Below are 21,787 nucleotides of genomic sequence, written 5' to 3'. Positions count from 1 at the left end.
CATACTCAGACACCTATGATGTGGGTAACAATGGATGCTTCTTTAACGGGTCAGGGAGGACACTGCAACAGTAACAAGGTCCAGGGGCAAGGGACCTACCACCAGAAGCAGCTTCATATCAGCTTCTTGGAGCTCCTAGCAGTGTTTCTGTCAAAGCCTTTTTACCAATGCTAAGAGATCAAGGAGTGCAAGTCCAGCTAGACAACACCACTGCAATTGCTTAATCTCAACAGGCAGGGGGGAACAGTTTTGAGATCCCTTTTCGCCTTGAGAGTCCAACTCTGGCACTGGTGCATTCACAATCACATCTCTTCAAGCAACACACATAAAGGGGACAGACATTGTACTGGCCAACAGCCTGAATCACACCTTCGCATGCTCGGAACACCACAAGTGGGAGATAGAAGATATTTACAAACAATATTCAGGGCCTGGAATTGGCATCAAATAGATGTTTGCAACCTCACAGGACACCAAATGCAAGAGCTTTTGCTCCAGAGCAGGGCACAATCCGCAGTCTCTAGGAGATGCATGCCAGTTGGATTGGATCAAGGATCTATTGTACATGTACCCTCCACTTCCACTCATAAGCCGGATGGTGATGAAGCTGCTACATTGAGTAACTTGCATTCTGGTGACATTGGTGGCCAAGACAGTCTTGGTTTCCACTAGTACTTAGACTGTCGTAAAACAGACACAGAATGCTCCCACATTACCCGGATCTTCTGTCATGGGAAAAGGGTCAAGTACTACACCCTGATTTAGCCACCCTAAAGTTAACAGCGTGGTGGATAGGCTTCTAAACAAGATCATGCTAAATAAGAAAACCATCCACTCATAAGAACTATGTGAGAAAATTGAAGAGATTTAGATGCTATGCAGCCTCTAAAGGTTTCAGTACATTGACAGCATTTGTCAGGCAGGTAACAATCACCACGGCCCACAGGGTTAGTGAACTAAGGGCTCTACAAATGGTTAAGCCACACACACAATTTTTTCCAGAGAAAGTCCTAATGCTAACTAACCACACTTTCCTGCCTAAGGTGGTATCTGATTTCCACATTAATCAGGACATTGTACTTCTAACTTCCTTCAGAAACCCTTTGATCCTTCTAGGGAGAGCACTTCGCTCTCTAGACATCAGAAGAGCCATACTCTTCTATCTAGTGAGGACGAAGTCTATTCGCAAGACAAAGACTATTCATTACTTACAAAGGTAAAGCATAAGGCCACTGCATATCTAGACAGAGCTTATCCCATTGGCTGGTTGAGCTTATTCTGTTAACCTACAAGCTTCAAAAAATATAGCCCCCCCCACAATCCATAACGGCGCATTCTACCAGGGCCTATGCTACCTAAGCTGCCCATTTATCTGGCATATCCTTAAAAGCAGCAACCTGGTGATCAGAAATCCCCATTGTAAGACATTGTGCTATAGACTTGTGATCTGCAGCAGAGGCAAAGTTTGGGAGATAGGTGCTAAAAAGGGTGTTGTAATAACCACTGCTCCCTCCTCCTACATAGCTAACTAAACACCCATTACTAATGTAGCTCAGTGGATCACAATCCAGATAAACAGGTTGCTCACCTGTAACTGATGACCTGGTAGTGATCCATTAGACCAGGGATTCTCAACGTGTGGGTCCCCAGATGTAATTGGACTTCAGCTCCCACAATTCCTACCAAAGGCCACAGGGGCTGGGGATTATGGGAGCTGAAGTCCAATCACATCTGGGGACCCACACGTTGAAAAACTGTGCATTAGACCCTCCCATACCTCCCCACTGCAGTAGTCCAAATCTCTTATAAAGAACTCACCTGTAACACTGTAAGGATGGTCGTCTCCTCCGGTGGTCATCCAGGAACTCAAGGAGTGGCATTTCTCCCACCTTAAATATCAGTCATGTGGGGTGGAGCGCACTGTTCCCTCTAAGGTGTGTGCATGTGTGCACACTCACAAGTTCATTTTAGATCCCGCTCAGCCTGAAACAGGAAGGCCCCATTCTGAATGCATGTATGCGCACACACGCACACACACACACACACACACACACACACACACACACAGCCTTGATACTGCTGTCCAGAACGAAACTCATTCTGCAGAGAGATGAAAAAAAAATTAGAGGGACCACTGGTGGGGTGGAAATGCCACGAGGAGCTGTGGTACTCCAGGTCGAGAGAGTTCCACGCCGGTGCAGAACCCATTACTAATGGATGTCAACTGATAACTACCAGAATGGATAACTCACCAGTTACAGGTGAACATCCTGTTTATCTCCAGAGACAGTTTAAAATTGTGTAACCTCTCTGAGGATATTTTGACTGATTGTACCCACTCAGAGAAAGATAATTAGAGATGCTGAGATGGATGGTAATCAAGCAATTTACTAAAGGCCAGATGATAGCACCTCAGTCAAAGCTGCTTATTCCACTATATCTTTCTGATATGTGACCTGAAGATAATGCATCAGAGGAGGTGACATTTTGTAGTTAGCTACTACATTTTAGAATATGTTGGGTATAGAATGCAAATTACATGCTTTATTTACTCTGAGGTCACTTCTTAATAAGCTGACTTCCTCAGTTTGGTAATTAAGTTTGATTTGCTTTAGGTTTTTAAAAAAATGCTTTTATTAGTATTATAAGTAGAAACAGAAAAGGTTACATCTCTGAGAATCCAACAAGACCAAACAAGTTTACATACAAGGTCTTATCCTTCAAAACCAAAACATAAGAAAAATACAATAGCGTTAGTTGAATCTAGAAAGTCCTAATCTAGGCATCAGGAGCTATCAATAAAGAATCTTGAACCCCTCAAGGGAAAATTAAAAAAGAAAAAGTCTGCCCCAGCATGATTGATCATCCTACTATCAGGCGGTCTAAAGAGGAGAGAACCAATCCAACTATGACATACAAAATAGAAATAATATGAGTAATTCAAACGCAGAGCCCGACATCCCCGATACTCTGTGGTTTGAGCACCACAAGCTCAAAAAATGTTATTAAGTATTGATTAGATTCTGTATTCTATAGGAGAAAGTGTATAAGTTCCCTTGCTCTAATTTTGTCCTATACCTGATTTGAGACCTGTGTAAATAATAAAAGAAATTTATTTGAAAACTTTCATTGTGGGTTAACTGAGTCTTATAATGTATATGTTTAATGAAATATGTTTTGTTATGTATTATTCTCCAATACTAAACAAAAAGAAAATTTCTTAAAAAATCTTGGATCTTCTAGTCTTTTCCATCCCAGCTACATTAAATGAGAGATATAGTATATTATCTTATATGTTAAGCTAATGGACTGAGAAAATCTAAAATGATCAAAAGACATCCATGATTCTAGCCAAATCGAAAGTGAATTCAGAGAATTTTAAATTCCTTGTTCTATCAGACCAGATAACCGGTTTACAACAGGAACCTCAGCAGCATACTTCACCAGCAAAGTGCTATACAGTTCTCTTCCATTTGAGTGTTGATGTTATAAATAACGGATGAAGGAATCTAAATAGAATTGGTGAATTCAATCCTACTAGTAAGAGCTCAAAAACGTATATGTAATTTTAGATGTACCTCAAACCTATGTCTCAAATATATCCTAATATGCAATATTAAATGTGCTTCAGTACCGTTTATGATATTATAATATCAATACAATAAAGGGGAAAGATCTCTCAGGCAAGACATAAATTAGTTCTGTATGTCTCTGCGTTCAAATCACACCCTAAATCGCACCACTCCCTTCATACTGGCTCTCTCCTCCAAAGACCATTCAGCTACCTCCTAAAAAATCCATGGGAGGTTCAAACAGCGATACAGAGGGGCGGAGGGAATTAATGTCTGTAGGCTTGACTAAAAATCTAGTCATCGGAGAAAATAGAATTTAAAACTCTCACAGAACACTCCCCCTAAGTTCAATTAATTATTGGACAACTGTATATGCAAAACGATTTCAAAGAAGATAATCCAGTGGAGAAGAAAATAAGAATTAAAAAGCACTAGTTCTGCCATAACAAAAGTAGTATGTATGTTGTAAATACAAAACCACATATCCACCAATATATAAAATTCCCATCTTGTCACAAACTGGTATACAAAAACCATAATAAAATGATTAACAAATATCAGCTAAACTTTTAATAGTCCCCCTCCTCATGTAATGATAAACAAACAAACTGGAGAGATAAATGGAGGGAGACTAAATTCAGCCTTGACTGATCTTTATAACCTTTATTTTCAGTGTATGTTTCATTGCTGATGGTGGCAGTTCATATATGTGATTGGAAGTTTAGAAGAAGATTTTGGTGACTAGATTATGTTCCTGAGTACTAGGTGGTACATATACTGGTTACCTCCAGACTTGCCTACTGTGATGCACTTTATTTGGGGCTGCTTTTGTACATAGTCCAGAAACTGCAGTTGGCAAAGAATGGACAGGCAAGTTGGTCTCTGGGTCATCTTGGAGAGACCATATTATTCCTATGTTGAAAGAGCTACACTGGCTGCCAATAAGTGTTGGTTATAACCTATTATTAATTTGATTTCTATACCGCCCTTCCAAAAATGGCTCAGGGCGGTTTACACAGAGAAATAATAAATAAGATCCCTGTCCCCAAAGGGCTCACAATCTAAAAAGAAACATAAGATAGACACAAGCAACAGTCACTGGAGGTACTGTGCTGTGGGTGGATAGGGCCATTTTCTCTCCCCCTGTTATAAAACCTATAAAGCCTTATAAAAATCTATAAAGTCTTAAACAGCTTAGGCCCTGAGTATTTAAGTCCTTCTTCACCATGACTCCCACCGCCCTTTGAGATCATCTGGAGAGGTTTGTCTACAGTTGCCACCGGTTTGTCTAGTGGCTACTTGGGGATGGGCCTTCTCTGTCGCTTTGCAATACGCTCCCTGTTGAAATAAGAGTCTCCCCATCTCTGACAACTTTTTAAAAGGCAGTTAAAACACATTAGTTCACCCAGGATTTTAATTAGATTTACAGTTTTTAATTTTTGACAGTATTAAGATTGTGTCAAATTTTAAGTTGTTTTAATGTTTTAATTCTGTTTTAATTTGTACTGTTCTTATTGTAAACCACCCAGAGACATAAATTTTGGGTGGTATATAAATTTGTTAAATAAATAAAATAAATATCTTGGATATTAAAGAAAACAGACTAAAACAAAAGTGTAAGGAGAAAGTAGTAAAAATGGAATCTAGATTTCTGCCACTGGCTGCAAATTCCTGGACATGCTGCTTCTCTCTACTTCCATTTGAATCAACATAATATCTACGGGAAATAACCCCTAAGTTGTTAGAATTACAAGAATTACTTAGAATTGTAAGTCTTAAGGTGGGAGAGGGATTAAGAAGATGAGGCCACATGCTTTCCAAGTGCTAACTAGCTGTTAAAACTCCTTTTAGATGTTACACTTTTTAGATGTACATCACGGATATTTTAAGTGTATTAATATGATAAACATGCTTGCAAACCCTATAATACAGGTACATGTCTCAGGGAGCAATGGTTGGCTGAAACTTGCTGTTGAGCATGCTCTTAGTGGCAATCCCAGGTTTGCCACTACATAATATGTAAAATGTATGTGAAGCAAGCATGAATTGTCCCCCTTTGCTAAGCAAAGTCTACCCTGGTTTGCATATGAATGGGATATTACATGTGAGCACTGTAAGATATTTCCCTTGGGGGATGGGGCCACTCCAGGAAGGGCATCTGCATACCTGAATGCAGAAGGTCCCAAGTTCCCTCCCTGGCATCTCCAAAATAGAGCTGAGAGGGACTCCTGCCTGCAACCTTAGAGAAGCTGGTGCCAGTCTGTGTAGACAATACTGACTGAGCTAGATGGACCAATGCCCTGACTCAGTATAAGGCTGCTTCCTATATTCCTATGAGGTCCATTGGTTTTCCTTGTTTTGGGTAATGCTGTTTGGATCTTGCTGCTTTCACTTCACCTCTACATACAATGAGACTGAAAATGGACCAAGTACTTATGCTTATATTGTAGTCTCGACGCTTCCCCTGTATTGGTGATCTCCAATAAAGCTGGATAGTGAAACAGATTGCAGTGCTGTCAAACCATGTGCAACTTGCAAGGAGACATGACAGTAAACCTTCTTATATGAGAAACCGGTATTCAACAAGAAGAGTCATGAAGACTTCATGTTTCAAGAAGTTGTGTTACTTGCCGCCACATGGCAGCCTTAATTGCTGCCAGCTCTGTAAGAGTCTCTCAGACTGGCAGCAATTGTACTTGAGTCAGCCCTGAAAATCTACAGTCCTTCCACTCAATGACTGCATGTAGCAATCTTTGTTCCACATCAGTTCCTAAGGGGTTTCCCTTCAATTATTTAATTCCCTCAAAACAGCTAAAGGAAATAAAAGGGAGACCTTTGTGTTTAAATATGTACAAGGCCTCTTGCCTTATTTCCTTTGCCTGCTAACTCAGTCACTGTCTTTCTGGATAGAAAGGCACTGTTCTGCAACTTAACGTCTTCAGTAATGAGGTTCTGCAGTGAATAATCTGTACTCTGGACTTCAAATTAGTCTTGAGTTTTTAATATGGGTTTTGGAGTACAGTGGAACCAATTTAATAAACAGTACAGTTGTAGTGAATCTTGCCTATTATGGACAAAATAGACACCTGGACACTTCCCTATACTTGTCCTGCAAGCATTTGTGTGAAACAGTCAAGAAATTTGCCTGTTCGTTTCATTCAAGGATTGGATGGAACTATCCATCCAACGACTAGATGGAATTGAAAGAAACCTTGGAGAAATGAAATATCTTCAAGTTTCCCCATCTTCCCTGTAGCGAAGGATGGAAGTTATGGTCCAAGCTAAGTTAGAAATAAATTATCTCCCACTCTGTCCAGCTCATTTTAAGTCCATAAAGAATTGAACATCCTGGCCACTTTAATTAATGTGAAAAGGAATGATGAAATGCTGCAGGTCCAAGATATTGGGAGTGTAAATGGTCACACACAATAGAAAAAATGCTAGAGATTCTCCAGGAGTCCTGTAGGAGCTGTACTAGCTTAGATGTTTACAGAAGCATGATTGGATTCCAAGGGAATTGTACCTTTGCTAACTATGTTCCAAAGAGGGGGAAGGCCGTCATTCTCCTGACACCTATCCATGCATGCAGATGCTTGTGAGAAGCCAGTTATCACTTTGGCAGTGCAACAAAAGCGGGTGAAAGGGCAGTGAGCAATGCCAATTCTCAGACATACTATAAAATTTGACTGTTGTATTAGCTTTTATTTAGAGAAAATGATGAGTTGACTTGTTTCAGAAAAGAAAACTAGGTCCCTGGCAAGTAGAAGGCTGATGTGTAGTAATGTGGGCAGTGTGTCATTTTCAGGAAAAGGTCTTGCAGATGAAGTGCGTGCACGCGCGTGCACACACACACACACACACACGCACACACACACACACACACTTATTTTATTTTTAAATCTTATTTCCTCTTTACTTGCAGCATTTGGCCCTGGCTGATTTCCCTTCTAAACAGTTTTCAGCCCCAAGAGGAAGACCTCTCCTGCCCTAATGGTAAGAATGCTCCCTTGTCCAGTAGTCTATAGAAGATTTGATTGAATGAGGAGTGAGATTATGAGAGAACAAAGTGCATTCCAATAGTGATTCAACTTTACTGTGAATCGGGCTGAGCCAAACCTGCTTGCCTCGTTTCATCTTCATTTTCATGAGTGACTTTTCAGCACTCATCATTTTTGCTGATTAGTCCCTGTTACTTTCAGAACCACTTTCCTTATTTGCCCACACTGCTGTTGAGTCCAATTTGGCAGTGGCAACCCTCATGACTTTGTCAGAGACATTGCAATGCTTCATCTAACATAATGACGAAATGAGTAATTGTAAATTATTATTATTGTTGTTGTTGTTGTTATTGTTATTATTTTACATTTATATCCCGCTCTTCCTCCAAGAAGCCCAGAGCGGTGTACTACATACTTGAGTTTCTCTTTCACAACAACCCTGTGAAGTAGGTTAAGCCAAGAGAGAAGTGACTGTCCCAGAGTCACCCAGCTAGTTTTTTGGCTGAATGGGGATTTGAACTCGGGTCTCCCCGGTCCTAGTCCAGCACTCTAACCACTACACCACGCTGTCTCCTTGAATGAAATCACATGGATTGCTTTTTGAGCAGTGTGGGCAAATAAAACTCCATAGAGCAAGGACAAAGAGGGAAGAAAATAACACATAATGGGCAAGTGAAGAAATGGCCCTAAACTCCGCAAATGTTTGAGGTAGGTGAGTGAGGTTTTTTAGCCTTCTTTCTTTAAGGGAAGTAAGCTTATGAGATCTCCTGGCGTTGAGTTGAGTTGAGTGAGTGAGTGTGTGTGTGTCCGTCCTATCAACTTCACAATGCCTGGACCAATATGAACCAAACTGGGCACAGCTGTAGAGACACCTTAATGGCATAGATTGTGATGATGTAGTCCACCCCAGTTCAATTTGGTGGACGTGTGTACATTTGAAGCTCAAGTAGGTTAACTCGTGAACTGCCTAACTACTTGAACCAAATTTGGTATAGTTGTAGTGAGTGACTACAACTCATGAGTGGTGGGGGTGTTAGGTTCCAGGAAGCTGGAGAAAAGGGCAAAAATCAACCAAAAATGCCAAAACAAGGTGGAGGGGGGGGAATGCCCCACCATGTTCTGCAGGTCTCTAGCTGTCCAGGAATCCCCCCTGTACCAATTCTTCAATTTTTCCATGAAAAATTGCAGGAAAGGTGTGTGTTTGGGGGGGAGAGTACCACAAAACAGCCCCCTTCTTAAATGGTGGCCAGAGATGACCTCTGCGATTATTTTCAGACAACCCTGACCCGCGGTTATGTGGAATTAACTCCTTTTTTGCTCTTTTTAAAACTGTGTATGCAGAGGCTGGGTATCAGTTACCCAAATGCGAATCTGCAGATAGTGAGGTTCTTCTTCATGGTCTCTCTGCATCACACCTGAGCAGAGAACAATCTGGAACCTTCTAGAGATTGTAATGGATAGATTTTGGTGGTAGCCCCACCCCCTTTGTAGCTATTCCATGGCTATCCCACTCGGCTCCCTCAGTTTGTCAGCTACTGCCACAGGCTTCAGACCTTTCAGAGAGCCTTCAAAAAGAGAGAGCGAGAGAGCGTAGGAGTTTTCTGAGGAAAGTATCCATTCAATCTGGATAGTGCTCTCATGACAGTCATAAACAATGGGTTCTGCACATGCGCAGACCAACTTTGGGTAAAATATGTTAGCTCCTCAAGATGCCCCCAACAGCCTCCTGTGCGTGCCCTGCAGAAGGGATTGCCAGACTCTGGCGTATGCCCTTGTGGTGCAGGCCTCCCTGAAATGGTTTCACATGTGTTGTTATATTGCTCTCTTTACTGTGATACCCGGAAAGAACTTATATCCCCTCTGCTAGAGCAATTTCCAGGAAGAGCCGACCCCTTTTACTTGAACTTCTGCCTTGAGGACCAAAATAATGAGGTCACTAAAGTGGTGGCGAAATTCTTCTATGTTGCTATTAGATTAAGATCTTGTTTAAGGTCAAATTTATAGGAGCCTTCTGTTTACTACGTATACTGTTTTGTTTTAATGCTTTTTTGTGTCTTTTGTATGGCCTATGGCTGTAATAAGGTTGATTGATTGATTGAGTGCCCTGCAGTATCTTATACCGGCGGTTAGGCATCCCTCTTTCAGTTTCTTTCTGACCGCCTTAGCAATCACATCTTCAGATTCCTAAAGCTCCTCAGAAATAAGCAATTTAAACTAAAAAACCAGTTTCAATGGCTCCAGAATGGAATGACTATTTTAAGGATTATCCACAGATTTTGGAAAGTATTAGAAAATTACATGGTGCATTGACTATGGAATGCTAAACAGTATATGAGAACCCTTGACAATTTTAACTGTGTTTACGGCGGGATTTATTGGCTTGACCCGGGACTGGAACTCATTACTCTATTGCACAAATCCTCTATTGTGCCTCTCATGAGTGCAAAAGCTCCTAGGGAGAAACATCCTTCAAGAGACCGACTGCCATTCATGCCACCCCAAAGAGAAAGGGCAAGCCGTTAGTGGACACACTGCTGATGAAGATAAACAGAGACAAAATGCACAAGAAAAAACACCATAGCAAGGCATCTGAAACAACCATCTCTCCAACATGGTTGCAGAAAATTAGAAGTCCATCAGCATCGGCATCAGACCAACATTGGCCGGAATCATGACATCGAGCAGTGTTGCTTTCGCCGGCACCGACCCCGCAGCAGTCTCCTTTGATGCCAAGGCAGCCACGTTCAATGTCTACATCCTCGACATTGAAACCAAGTGAGCAGACGCCGGAATCACGACACCAAACGGCATCTCTCTCACCAGCAACAACACCTCAACAGTTGCCATTGATGCTGAAACTACCACATTCAAAGCCAACTTCCTTGACATCGAGGCCAAGTGAGCAGACACCTGTCACCTTCGACATCGCACACAACGTCGAGTCCGTGGTGGAGACTGGTTAGACCCTACATCAGTGACAGACATCAGTAAGCTGATGGAGTCTGGAGAGAGCATTCCATCAACCATTACGTTCAAAGGCTTCCTTAGTCACGGACTGGATGTCGAAGTGGAGGAGGAAGATATCTGATCAGTATCTTTCGGCACCGAGGACACCTTTGGTGTCATACACAAGCCCATATGAGACCACCCCAGTGTTGGGGTTACTACTGCATAGGGGTTGGGGGGGATACCTCCATAACCCTATCACCAGAAGAATATTCTTTATTTCAACAATGGCAAATGCAAAGAACGCACTCAACACAGACTGCAACACAAGTAACACCGAACAGGCAAGATTAACGGGACACATCAGTGCAGACAGTCATGCTACAAGAACCAAGATCCAAAATAAGAATAGTTTCCATTCAAATGAACTTCCCTCCCCTACCAGTAGTGGCTACACAGTCTACACTGATGCCACAGGGTACAGCTACACAAACAATCTACTCAAGAGAGACCAAAAGGAGGGACAATAGGAATCCACCTGCATCTTCAGCAGACAGTGCCACAGACACAGGTGGGGCTTCGAGCCACCAAACTGATGAGCAGCTGACTCTTCAGATGAAGCGGAAAGTTATGCTTCAGACTCCTTGGTAGAAGAATCCGAGGAGCACATCCCTGAACCTAGCCAGAATGTATCGACAACTCCATCTATGTCACCAACAGAGGAGATGAAATCCTATCATCAGCAGATAGCAGAGATTGCTGAGGTACTTGACTTGGACCTTAAACAAAAAACAATGAATCTGGCTGACCTGGTGTACAATTTTATGAAAAGGACAACTGGACTACAGCCAGTATACTTACCGATGCTACCTGTCATTATCAAGGCTGCAAAGTCAGCTTGGGAAGTTGTCCAGACATCCACGCCAACATCAAGATGTCTGGAAACACTTATAGGATACAGAAAGAGGACAATGAGTATCTTATGAAACATCCTGTACTTAACTCACTGGTAATAGATTGCGCATCATCTTCCAGAGGAGGAAGGCACCACACAACTCCAGCAGATAAGGAGGGACGAAAGCTGGATGTTCTTGGCAGGAGGACTTACTCAACAACATGCCTTAATATTAAGATTGCCAGTTACATCGCTTATTTATCAAAGTATACATACTCTTTGTGGGAGAATTTGTTCGAAGAGCATGCTAATCTGACTCCAACTGCGTTTCAAAAGAGATTTGAAAGACAACAATGGCAACATGCCAGCAATTAAGTAATGCAAAGCATCTGGCAGAATCAGAATCCTGCACCCTAACATCTGCAATAATGCTGAGGCACGCATGGTTGCGTCCAACCACGCTACAACAGGATATGCGGGATTGTATAGAGGCACTCTACTTCTATGGTAAGGGGTTGTTTTTTGATGAAACAGACACCACAATAGAACAATGGAAACAATCAAAGAACACGGCAAAGTCATTCATAACCCAAAGATATATTTATACAAGATATCAACCTTACTAAAGGAGGCAAAACACGTTTCGGAGAATGAATTAAAGGACTATAGAAAGCTGTATCAAAGATACAACCGAAAGCCATATGTTGCTAGAAATAGAACTAACAAGCAGAACCGTAACAAGGCCGCACAGCAGGCCCATCTGCACTTATGAAAGCCAACAAGATGATGATACCCACCATCTGCGCAAAGAACAACATCACCTTGACGCTTGCCAGGGTCACCATCAAACTGGCAAGTCACCTCCAGCATGGCACCGCATAACATCAGACCAGTGGGTGTTGCTCATAATCACAACGGGTTATGCAATAGAGTTCGTGACTCTGCAAGAGTTTACAGGGATAAAATATACTCCCAATCCTGAAAAAAACAATCCTGAAAAAAGAGGTTAAAGAATTGTTGGAGAAACAGGCGATTGTGCCAGTGCAATGGGCTCACAGTCAAGCTGGTTTTTACTCCCGGTACTTTCAGATCCTGAAGCAGGATGGGGGCATATGCCAGATAATGGACTTACACTGGTTGAACCTGTATGTCAAGGTACAGAAGTTTCACATGATAATGCTGTAAGCTACCCTTCCACTTCTGCACGAAGAAAGGTGGATTGCAACGCTGGATTTGAAGGACTCATACTTCCACATCGACATGCAGGAGAACCACAGGAAGTACCTGCACTTCACGGTGGACTCAGAAATTTACCAGTATAATGTGCTTCCCTTCGGTCTAGCGGTGGCCCCAAGGGTGTTCATGAAGTGTATGGCAGCAGTCATAGCTTACCTTCGAATGCAAGGCCTCTCCATCTTTCCATTTCTGGACAGCTGGCTCCTCACTGCAAGAACAAGGGCACAGTTAACCTCCCTCATGAAGGTGGTGACATCACTGTTAAACAACTTGGGGGTACACATCAATTGGAAAAAGTCAGATCTACAACCTGCCAAGCGACTCCAGTACATTGGTGATGTACTAGACGTGGAAGAACAGAGGGCGTATTTACTAGAAGATAGGTCTGAACGCATTCAAAAAATAGTGAAAGCATTCCAAACGCCACTACAGAAAACAAGCGTGATCCAGGTACTTATGGGCCTGAGGGCTTCAGGCATGTCTACAGTACGCTATGCGAAACTGAGACTGAGGAAGCTGTAAACGTGGTACTTGTCAGAATTTCGCCCCAATGTCGATCCACAGAACAAGCCTGCTCATACCAAAAAAGGTGTTGGCCTTTCTGCACTGGTGAACCAACAGCACGAATCTCCAGAGGGGAATTCCATTCAAATCTCTAGTGCCCATGCTGACGGTGATGACAGATGTCCCCATGCTGGGCTGGGAAGTTCATCTGTCAGAGCTAAGGGTGCAGGGCCTTTAGTCTGCTTGAGAAAGGCAGTTTCATATATACTTCCTGGAGCTACTGGCTGCGTTCAAGTCTCTGCAGTCTTTTCAAAACACCATCATGGACCACGTGATCCAGATACAAATGGACAATACCACTGTGATTGCATACATAAACAACCAAGGGGGCACCGTATCAAAGCCACTGTGTCAACTCAGTCTACAAATGTGGAACTGGTGTATTGCATGAAAAATTCATATGATTGCCATCCACATAAAGGGGGAGGACAACACATTAGCGGACTCATTGAGTAGGAGTCATGTGCTCCAACAACACAAATGGGAAATGAATCCCTTACTCCTGGAAGAGCTGTTCACATGTTGGGGGACACCAACATGCAGGCAGTAGTGTTTCAGAATGAGACTAGGAAGTCGCTCCGGGGGAGATGCATTCCAGTATCAATGGACTCTTATTTGTATCCGCCGTATGCCCTGCTGAACAGGGCGGTAGCCAAGGTACTGCAGGACGAGAGCAGAGGAATTCTAATAACCCCCTGGTGACCAAGACAGCCATGGTTCCCGCAGCTACTCAGACTGTCTGGCCGGAACCACAGGTGATTATGACAGCAACCGGACCAGATAAGTCAAGAGAAGGGTCAGCTGCAGCACCCAAACCTAGCCACACTAAATCTTACAGTATGGAGGATATGTTACTGAGGAAAATCTTACTGAATAACAGAAAGACTTCCACCAGGACAAATTATCAGGCCAAATGAAAGAGCTTTTGCAACTATGCAAATTCAAAGCACTTTACACCCAAGGAAGCAACACTAAGGAAGGTGTTGCTATATCTCACATCCTTGAAAACACAGGGACTCGCAAATGTCTTCATTAGGGTGCATATGGCAGCAATTTCGGCACGCCACAGTGAATGGGATGGGAAAACAGTGTTCTCCCACCCTAGGTGCAAGGAATTCATGAAAGGCATAAATAATATGTACCCACCAGTACTACAGCCCATGGACAAATGGAGTCTGTCTCTTGTACTTTCCACGTTAACGGAAAAATCTTTTGAGCCAATGGCAACTGCTGCTATGAAATTGGTGGCACTGAAGACAGTATTCCTGGTGGCAATAACAAGTGTGAAACACGTAAGCGAGCTTCTAGCACTTCGTATAGACGAACCATATACAAAATTTTATCCAGATAAGGTAGTGATGCGCTTGAATCCAGACTACAGACCAAAAATAGTCTCGGACTTTCATTTGAACCAAGATATAATTCTGCCAACCTTTTTCAGGAATCCATCCTCACTTTTGGAGCACACAATGCATTCTCTGGATGTGTGTAGTGTGGTGCTGTTCTATTTAAAAAGAACAGAGGATTAGGAAAACAAAATATCTGTTTGTCTGCTTAAGCAGCCAACTAAAAGGCCAAACACTATCATGCTAATAAGTATCAAATTGGCTAGTGGAGGCGATAATGATGGCTTATGAACTGCAAAAAGTGACCCCACCAAGATCGGTGAAGGCCCATTTTACAAGGGCGTATGCAATGTCAGCAGCGCATTTGTCTGGCGTGAGGTTAAAGAACATCTGCATGGCTGCTTCCTGGGCATGAGACCAAACATTTGTCAAGCATTATGCTTTAGACTTTCACTCTGCAGTGGTGGCTGAGTTCAAAAGGGCAGTACTGACAAGGGTGTTGCAATAGCTTGCAGCTCCCACCTTCTCAAGGGAAGCTCACAATTCACCCATTGTTTATGACTGTCGTGAGATCACTATCCAGATAAACAGGTTACTTACCTGTAACAGCTGATCTGGTAGTGATCTCACGACATTCATAAAACCCGCCCAGCCATCCCCACTGCAGAGCGCAAGCAATACGATCTGTGAATTCAGAGATGCTTACAGGAGAATAACATCAGTCGGCCAACAAACTGAAAGAGGGACGCCTAATTGCCGGTATAGATACTGCAGGGCACATGCAGGACGCGGTTGGGAGCATCTCGAGGCGCTAACAAATTTTACCCGAAGTTGGTCTGCGCAGGCGCAGAACCCATTGTTCATTAATGTTGTTAGATCACTGTCAGATCATCTGTTACAGGTAAGCAACCTGTTTTTTCTTTACACACCTTCTAAAAAGAAAATCTGCCTTTTTTGCTTTCAAGTTTTCTGCCTTTCTGATTTGGCCTGGTCTCCCCCCCACCCAAATGAACGGACTTTCAGCCACCCATGTTGAGGGCTACAAAGGCCGCTTTTAAGAACTGTTTGTTATTGAACACTAAGATCCCCATTGCTGATGGTCACTCGCTTTGTCTGGCCTGTTTAGGAGAGGGACACAGAGTCAAAGTCTGTGTAGTGTAAGCAAGCTGTCCTTCTGTATGTTCAAAGTGAATATTGAAGCTGAAGAATAATCTGTGCAGCTCTAATTATGAATCAATTATCTTATTTCTGCTTTTAGAATCTATGTTATTTACTATATTAAATTCATGAGGATAAAATATAACTGGGGTTGCTAGCCAAGCAAAGTTAAGTATCTTTATGTTTCTGTGATATTGGTTATAGAACATCTGCTTATTTCTCTTCAACAGAAATCAATTGGTCTTGAAAGTGCTTAACTTTGACTGGACTGCATCTTCACTTAATAGTAGGCTAAAGACTTGGTGATGCAATGCAGTCCTGTACAGTTCCTTATGTTTTCCCTGTCTGATTTCTTTCCCCTCACAAGCCACCCCTCTTCCAGAGGAGTTTGAGCTGCAAGGATTCTTAGCTCTAAGACCTTCCTTCAGGTGAGTGGTTGCTGAAGGTAGCAACTTGCTGTTGGTGGCAGATAGTACTTGTTGAACAGTTTGAATATTCAGTCATGATTATTTAATATTTTTGCTGGCACACAGTCTTGTGTGTCTTCATTTCTCCCCCACCTACCACACTTGAAAATTCTAATAATTCAAAGAGGCATTCAGCAGCTAGTGGTCTTTGAGCCAGATCTAGCCCTCTGATTGTCAAAGCAGAAGGGGATTTATGGTGGAACAACAACTTGGGACTTGCTAGCAACCCACTTTGAGGAGTAATAGAAAGAACTGGTTCATTGCCCTGCACATGTATGCACACACCCTCCTTGAAGTGACCCTTGAGTTGGCGATCTAATAGTTTCAGGCATCTAATGCATGAAGAGGAATATAATGGCTGTTCATCAGGGGAAAAGAGGGAAATGGAGGTGGGCAAAACAAAAGGTCCAAACTATAGCTGAGCAGAAGGAAATTATGCTAAGCAAATATGCTTGGGTGGTTCTTAAGAAGTCTGTCTTTAGATCTTTCTAGATCTAGATTTAAAGCATTTTTGAACCTCTGGCACTATTCAGATGGGGTTCTACCTAAGGGCAGATGAAAAGCAAACTTGTGTTCATGCATTCCTTCCCTTAGTCTCCTCATCATGGGGAGAAACTACTGAATGAACCCAAAAGATTTGTATTCTGTCTTGTAAGGTCAAGGAGATCTTATTGAATACATGGAAGTCTCCCTGGCTGATTGATAGAAGTGAAGGGACGGGTTAGAGAATATGAGAGCCCAAAGCATGTTCCTGATCTGCTGCTAAGTAAAACCCTGGAGACAGGTTATTGCCTGACCTGGCCCTTATAATGCAATGCTAAACGTACTTACCTGGAAGCAAACAGGTTTAGGATTGGGGCATAGAGATCTTGTCACTTTTTAAAGAGTGCGTGTTGTGAAGCACCTTGCTACCAGTCATGGCTCCTCGTAGGGTCGGGTTTGGTGACAGTGTCTGGTGGTGAATGCACCATGGGGTGACCAGTGTGAGCGTGCTGCCCCAATCCCCACCACTGGCATTGTCTGTCTTGCCTGTTGCCATTTCTTCTGCCTTGACTGTGCTGCTGCCACCCTCTCCAGTCACTTCCCCCACCCCTGTCTTTTTGCTGGGCTCCCCCCCCCCACTTGCTGACTCAGGTGCTGTCCCCCCTCCTCCGCTGGTCTCAGCTGACCGACTGCATGGAATGAGGCAGCATGAAATGTGTCTCCAGCTGCACCAACTGGCCTCTGCTCTGCACTGCTGAACCAACACCAGCTCATTCTCTCATCCCCGTCCACCCCCCACCCCACCCCCGCCGCCCACCTCAAGCACCAAACGTCTCTAGAGACAAAGTGGACAGATCTGGTGCTTGGAGGGGAGGGAGAGTGGGGGAGTGCTGGGGCTGGCTTCTGCTCCTTGCCACAGTGTTAAGCTCGTGTCAGTGCATGTTCTTCCTCCCTACCCTCTCAGAGCATCAAACTTGCCCGCTCTATCTCCAAAGAGGGAGGGAGGGAACTGGTGCAGACGCAGCAGGACAGTGCTGCTGGAGGAACATTCCATGTTGCCTTGTGCTGTGCAAACAGGTGGCGGCAGCACACTGCAGCAGCTGAAGTCAGCAGCAAGGTGGAAGATGTGTGGTGCCTGGGCTGGTGGGGCAGAGGATGGGCAGCGGCAGTGCCACTTCCCACTGGGGGGTGAGGCCAGCGGGAGTAGGGGGGGACTGCTCATTGATATTTGCCTCAAGTGCAGCACTGCTTGCAACTCCTGTTTTTCCTTTAATGTGTTATGAAATGCATAGGCATTCATCTGCATAACACTACAGTAGAACTAACCTAAAATATAATTCAAATCTTTGCAAGTTCAGTATGTCTAATTCGATACTGAAAATGAGATCCTTTTCAGTAGAATTGAATGCATCAACTTGCATTTGTCCCATATGTCTCTTGTACCTGGCTTATAGCTTGACCTTCCTTTCCTTCATTTATGTCAACAATTTAGGAACTTGGATTTCTCCAAAGGACACCAGGGGATTACAGGAGACAAAGAAGGGCAGCATCGGCAAATACGGCAACAGCGCCTGGTTTTCACAGGCAAATGGATTGCTGACAACCAGCCAAGGTATCTGTACAGCTGCTGGCGTCATCTCTCACCCTTCTCTGCATGCTGGTTTTCTTTGCTACTTGGTGGTGTTGCTACTTGTTGATAATGAGAGGTGTTGAGTATGGTTCAAGCTGAAATGAAGATGTGTCATAGGACATTATATTTAACACTGTGAAAGCAGTGTGAGAGAGTATATTAGGCACTTGGCAGGGGGAATCAATTTTAAGGGTGTGGAAACGTGTTCATTCAAGTCAGCATTAGAAATCAACCTGAAGTTTGCAAGGCTGTAGTTAACGTGTACATTTTAATTTGACATTGGTAACATAATGTACATGAGGCCTTTATGCTGAGTCACACTATTGTTCCTAGTATTGCTTACTTTGACTAGCATCAGCTCTTCACCATCTCAGGTTGCCAGCCCTGCTACTTGAGATCTTTTAATTGGAGATGTTGGGGATTGAAGCTAGGCCCTAGTGCATGTAAAGCAGATGCTTTACTGCCAAGGTATTTTATTTATTTATTTATTTTATGTTATTTTATTTATTTATTAATAATGAGGTATGATGCTCACTGTAGGTAGCTGTATCCAGGAATCCTTTTCAAAATGAAAACTGACTTGGCGATTGAAAAATCTTGATATGTGGACTTAAGCCATGAGAACTGAAAAACATGGCCTTTGTCAGAGTTAGTATTATGCTGTGTTTAGATAGGATATGGATTTTGTTTGTTTGTTTTAGCATATTTTTATACCACCCAAAACTCACGTCCCTAGGCCATTTACAACAAAGCAAACAAACCATCAGAAAAAGTTAAAACATTAAAATAAATAATGACAAAAATTAAAACACCAGTTAAAACAAACTAGATGATACAGCAAAAGTTAAAACACAAAAACAATTCAAACATTAAGATATTTTAAACAATGTCAAAACTATTAAAACAAGATTTAGTTAAAAGCCTGGGTGAATAAATGCATCTTTAAAGACTTTTTAACAGTTGTCAGAGATGGGGAGGCTCTTATTTCAGCTGGGAGTGTGTTCCAAAGTTTTGGGCCAGCAGCAGAGAAGCCAGTCCCCGAGAAGCCACCAAACGAGCCGGTGGTAACTGCAGATGGACCTCTCCTGATGATCTCAATGGGTGGAGATCTGCTAATTAATTAATTGAGTTCTGCTAGTGTGGGTTCTCCTGAACAAAATAATGCCACAGTTGGGTAGAAGGCAGTCATGTAACTACTCTGTGCTTCAAATAGTGTTTTTCAGTGACAAAGAAGTCAGATTGTTTCATTTCCTGGTTTTGAAAATATTCTTTAAACACCTCCAGTGTGTTAACTCTCAGAATAGTCCTTGAAAACTTTCCATTTTGCCCTGTATATTTCTTCCTAGGTGACAATCAGTATCATCCTTATAATAAGATTCTTTGATTTTCAGCCCTTACATTAAAGGCATCCCCAGATAAACTGATTTGTTGTTGCACTTTATGGGCATCTTCAAGAATACAGTATCCCACCGAGTATCTATCTTAACTAGCATTCATTGTTAGGTCCAAAGCAGCTGCTCAGATATACTCAGTAACTGGCCCTATCCACCCCCAGCACAGTACCTCCAGTGACTGTTGCTGGTGTCTATCTGATGTTTCTTTTTAGACTGTGAGTCCTTTGGGGACAGGGTTCCATCTTATTTGTTTGTTGTTTCTCTGTGTAAACTGCCCTGAGCCATTTTTGGAAGGGTGGTATAGAAATTGAATAAATAATAATAATACTGACATGCCCAGGTTTGCCAAATGGATGTTTAGGTTTGAGCCAGGGTTTGAACCCAGGCTTGCCTGCTAGGGATGTGCACGAACCGGTCCGGAGGCCATGTTGGAGGCCTCCGAACCGGTCCGGCACCGAGGGGCGGTCTACCTTTAAGGGCGGGGGGGTAGAACTTACCCCTCCCGCCGCTCTTCCCCCTCCGGCGCTGCAGTTTCAAGCGAAGTTTTTGGAGCGGCAGCGTTCCTTGCTGCCGCCCCTGCCCCCGTCGTCGCCTGGAAGTCTCCGTAATAGCAGCACACATGCGTGCGTGCCGTCGTGCGCGCACGCGCCGCCTACATCACATGCACGCTGCGTGTGACGTAGGCGGCGCGCGTGTGCACGGCGGCGACAGGCGCGCGCGCCGCCACGCACACACGTGTGCTGCTATTACGGAGACTTCCAGGCAGCGACGGGGGCAGGGGCGGCAGCGAGGAACGCTGCCGCCCCAAAAACTTCGCTTGAAACTGTAGCGCCAGAGGGGGAAGAGCGGCGGGAGGGGTATGTTCTATCCCCCTGCCCTTAAAGGTAGACCCCCCCTCGGTGCCGGTCCGGACCATGCACATCCCTATTGCCTGCTTCAAGTCCAGCATACTGTGTACCACAATATTGTATTAACCTGATTTAGCTTTACCTCTGCAACAGTTAAGTTTAGACACTTTAATGGATAAGGAGACAGGTTCACATGTGGATTGGTAACTGGCTGAAGGACAGGAAACAAGGTAGGAAAAAATGGACAGTTTTCACAATGGAAGGAAGTAAGAAGTGGGGTCCCCCAAGGATCTATATTGGGACCAGTGCTCTTTAACTTGTTCGCAAATGATCTGGAAGTTGGGGTAAGTAGCAAAGTGACCAGATTTGCAGATGACAGTAAATTATTCAGGGTAGTGAAATCCAAAACCGATTGTGAGGTGCTCCAAAAGTTCTCTCCAAACAGAGGAAGTGGGCGTCAAAATGGCAAATGCGGTTAAGTGTTAGCAAGTGTAAAGTGATGCATTTTGGGGGCAAAAAATCCCAACTTCACAAGTACGCTGATGGGATCTGAACTGTCAGTGACTGGCCAGGAGAGAGATCTTGAGGTCATGGTAGGCAGCTTGTGGAAAGTGTTGACTCAGTGCGCGGCACCTATAAAAAGGCCAGTTCCATGCTAGGGACCATTAGGAAGGGGGTTGAAAATAAACATGCTAGCGTTATAATGCCCTTATACAAATCTATGGTCTGGCCACATTTGGAGTACTGCGTTCAGTTCTGGTCACCATATCTTAAGGAGGACATTGTAGAACTGGAAAAGGTGCAGAAGAGGGCTACCAAGATGATCGGTGGCCTGGAGCACCTTCCTTATGAGGCAAAGCTACAGCATCTGGAGCTCTTTAGTTTGGAAAAGAGGCAACTATGGGGAGACATGATAGAGGTGTATAAAATTAAGCATGGAGTAGAGAGAGTGGACAGAGAAATTGTTCTCCCTCTCTCACAACCCTAGAACCAGGGGTCATCTTATGAAACTGGAGGTCAGGAAATTAGGACCGACAAAAGGAAGTACTTTTTCACACAGTGCATGATTAGCTTATGGAGTTCTCTGCCACAGGATGTGGTGATGGCCACTAGCTTGGATGGCTTTAAAAGGGGCTTAGACAAAGTCATGGAGGACAGGTCTATCAATAGCTACTAGTCTGGTGGCTATAGGCCACCTCCAGCTTATTTAAAGGCAAGATTCCGCTAAATACCAGTTTCAGGGGAGCAAT

General features: G+C 43.5%; 1 protein-coding gene across 3 annotated transcripts in view; it reads left to right on the top strand.

Annotated features, from left to right (window-relative positions):
* The window catches only part of SMG7 (SMG7 nonsense mediated mRNA decay factor), a 122,041-nt gene that overhangs the window by 57,929 nt on the left and 42,325 nt on the right, over nucleotides 1-21,787 (top strand). For all 3 annotated transcript variants that reach the window (XM_053245812.1, XM_053245813.1, XM_053245814.1), the window contains 3 exons: nucleotides 7,495-7,565; nucleotides 16,083-16,143; nucleotides 18,158-18,277. In XM_053245812.1, the coding sequence (XP_053101787.1) occupies nucleotides 7,495-7,565; nucleotides 16,083-16,143; nucleotides 18,158-18,277 (252 nt within the window). The remainder of the gene's footprint in view (nucleotides 1-7,494; nucleotides 7,566-16,082; nucleotides 16,144-18,157; nucleotides 18,278-21,787) is intronic.

Source organism: Hemicordylus capensis, chromosome 4, assembly GCF_027244095.1.
Source record: "Hemicordylus capensis ecotype Gifberg chromosome 4, rHemCap1.1.pri, whole genome shotgun sequence".
NCBI lineage: Eukaryota > Metazoa > Chordata > Lepidosauria > Squamata > Cordylidae > Hemicordylus > Hemicordylus capensis.
This window is presented reverse-complemented; position numbering and strand designations above follow the sequence as displayed.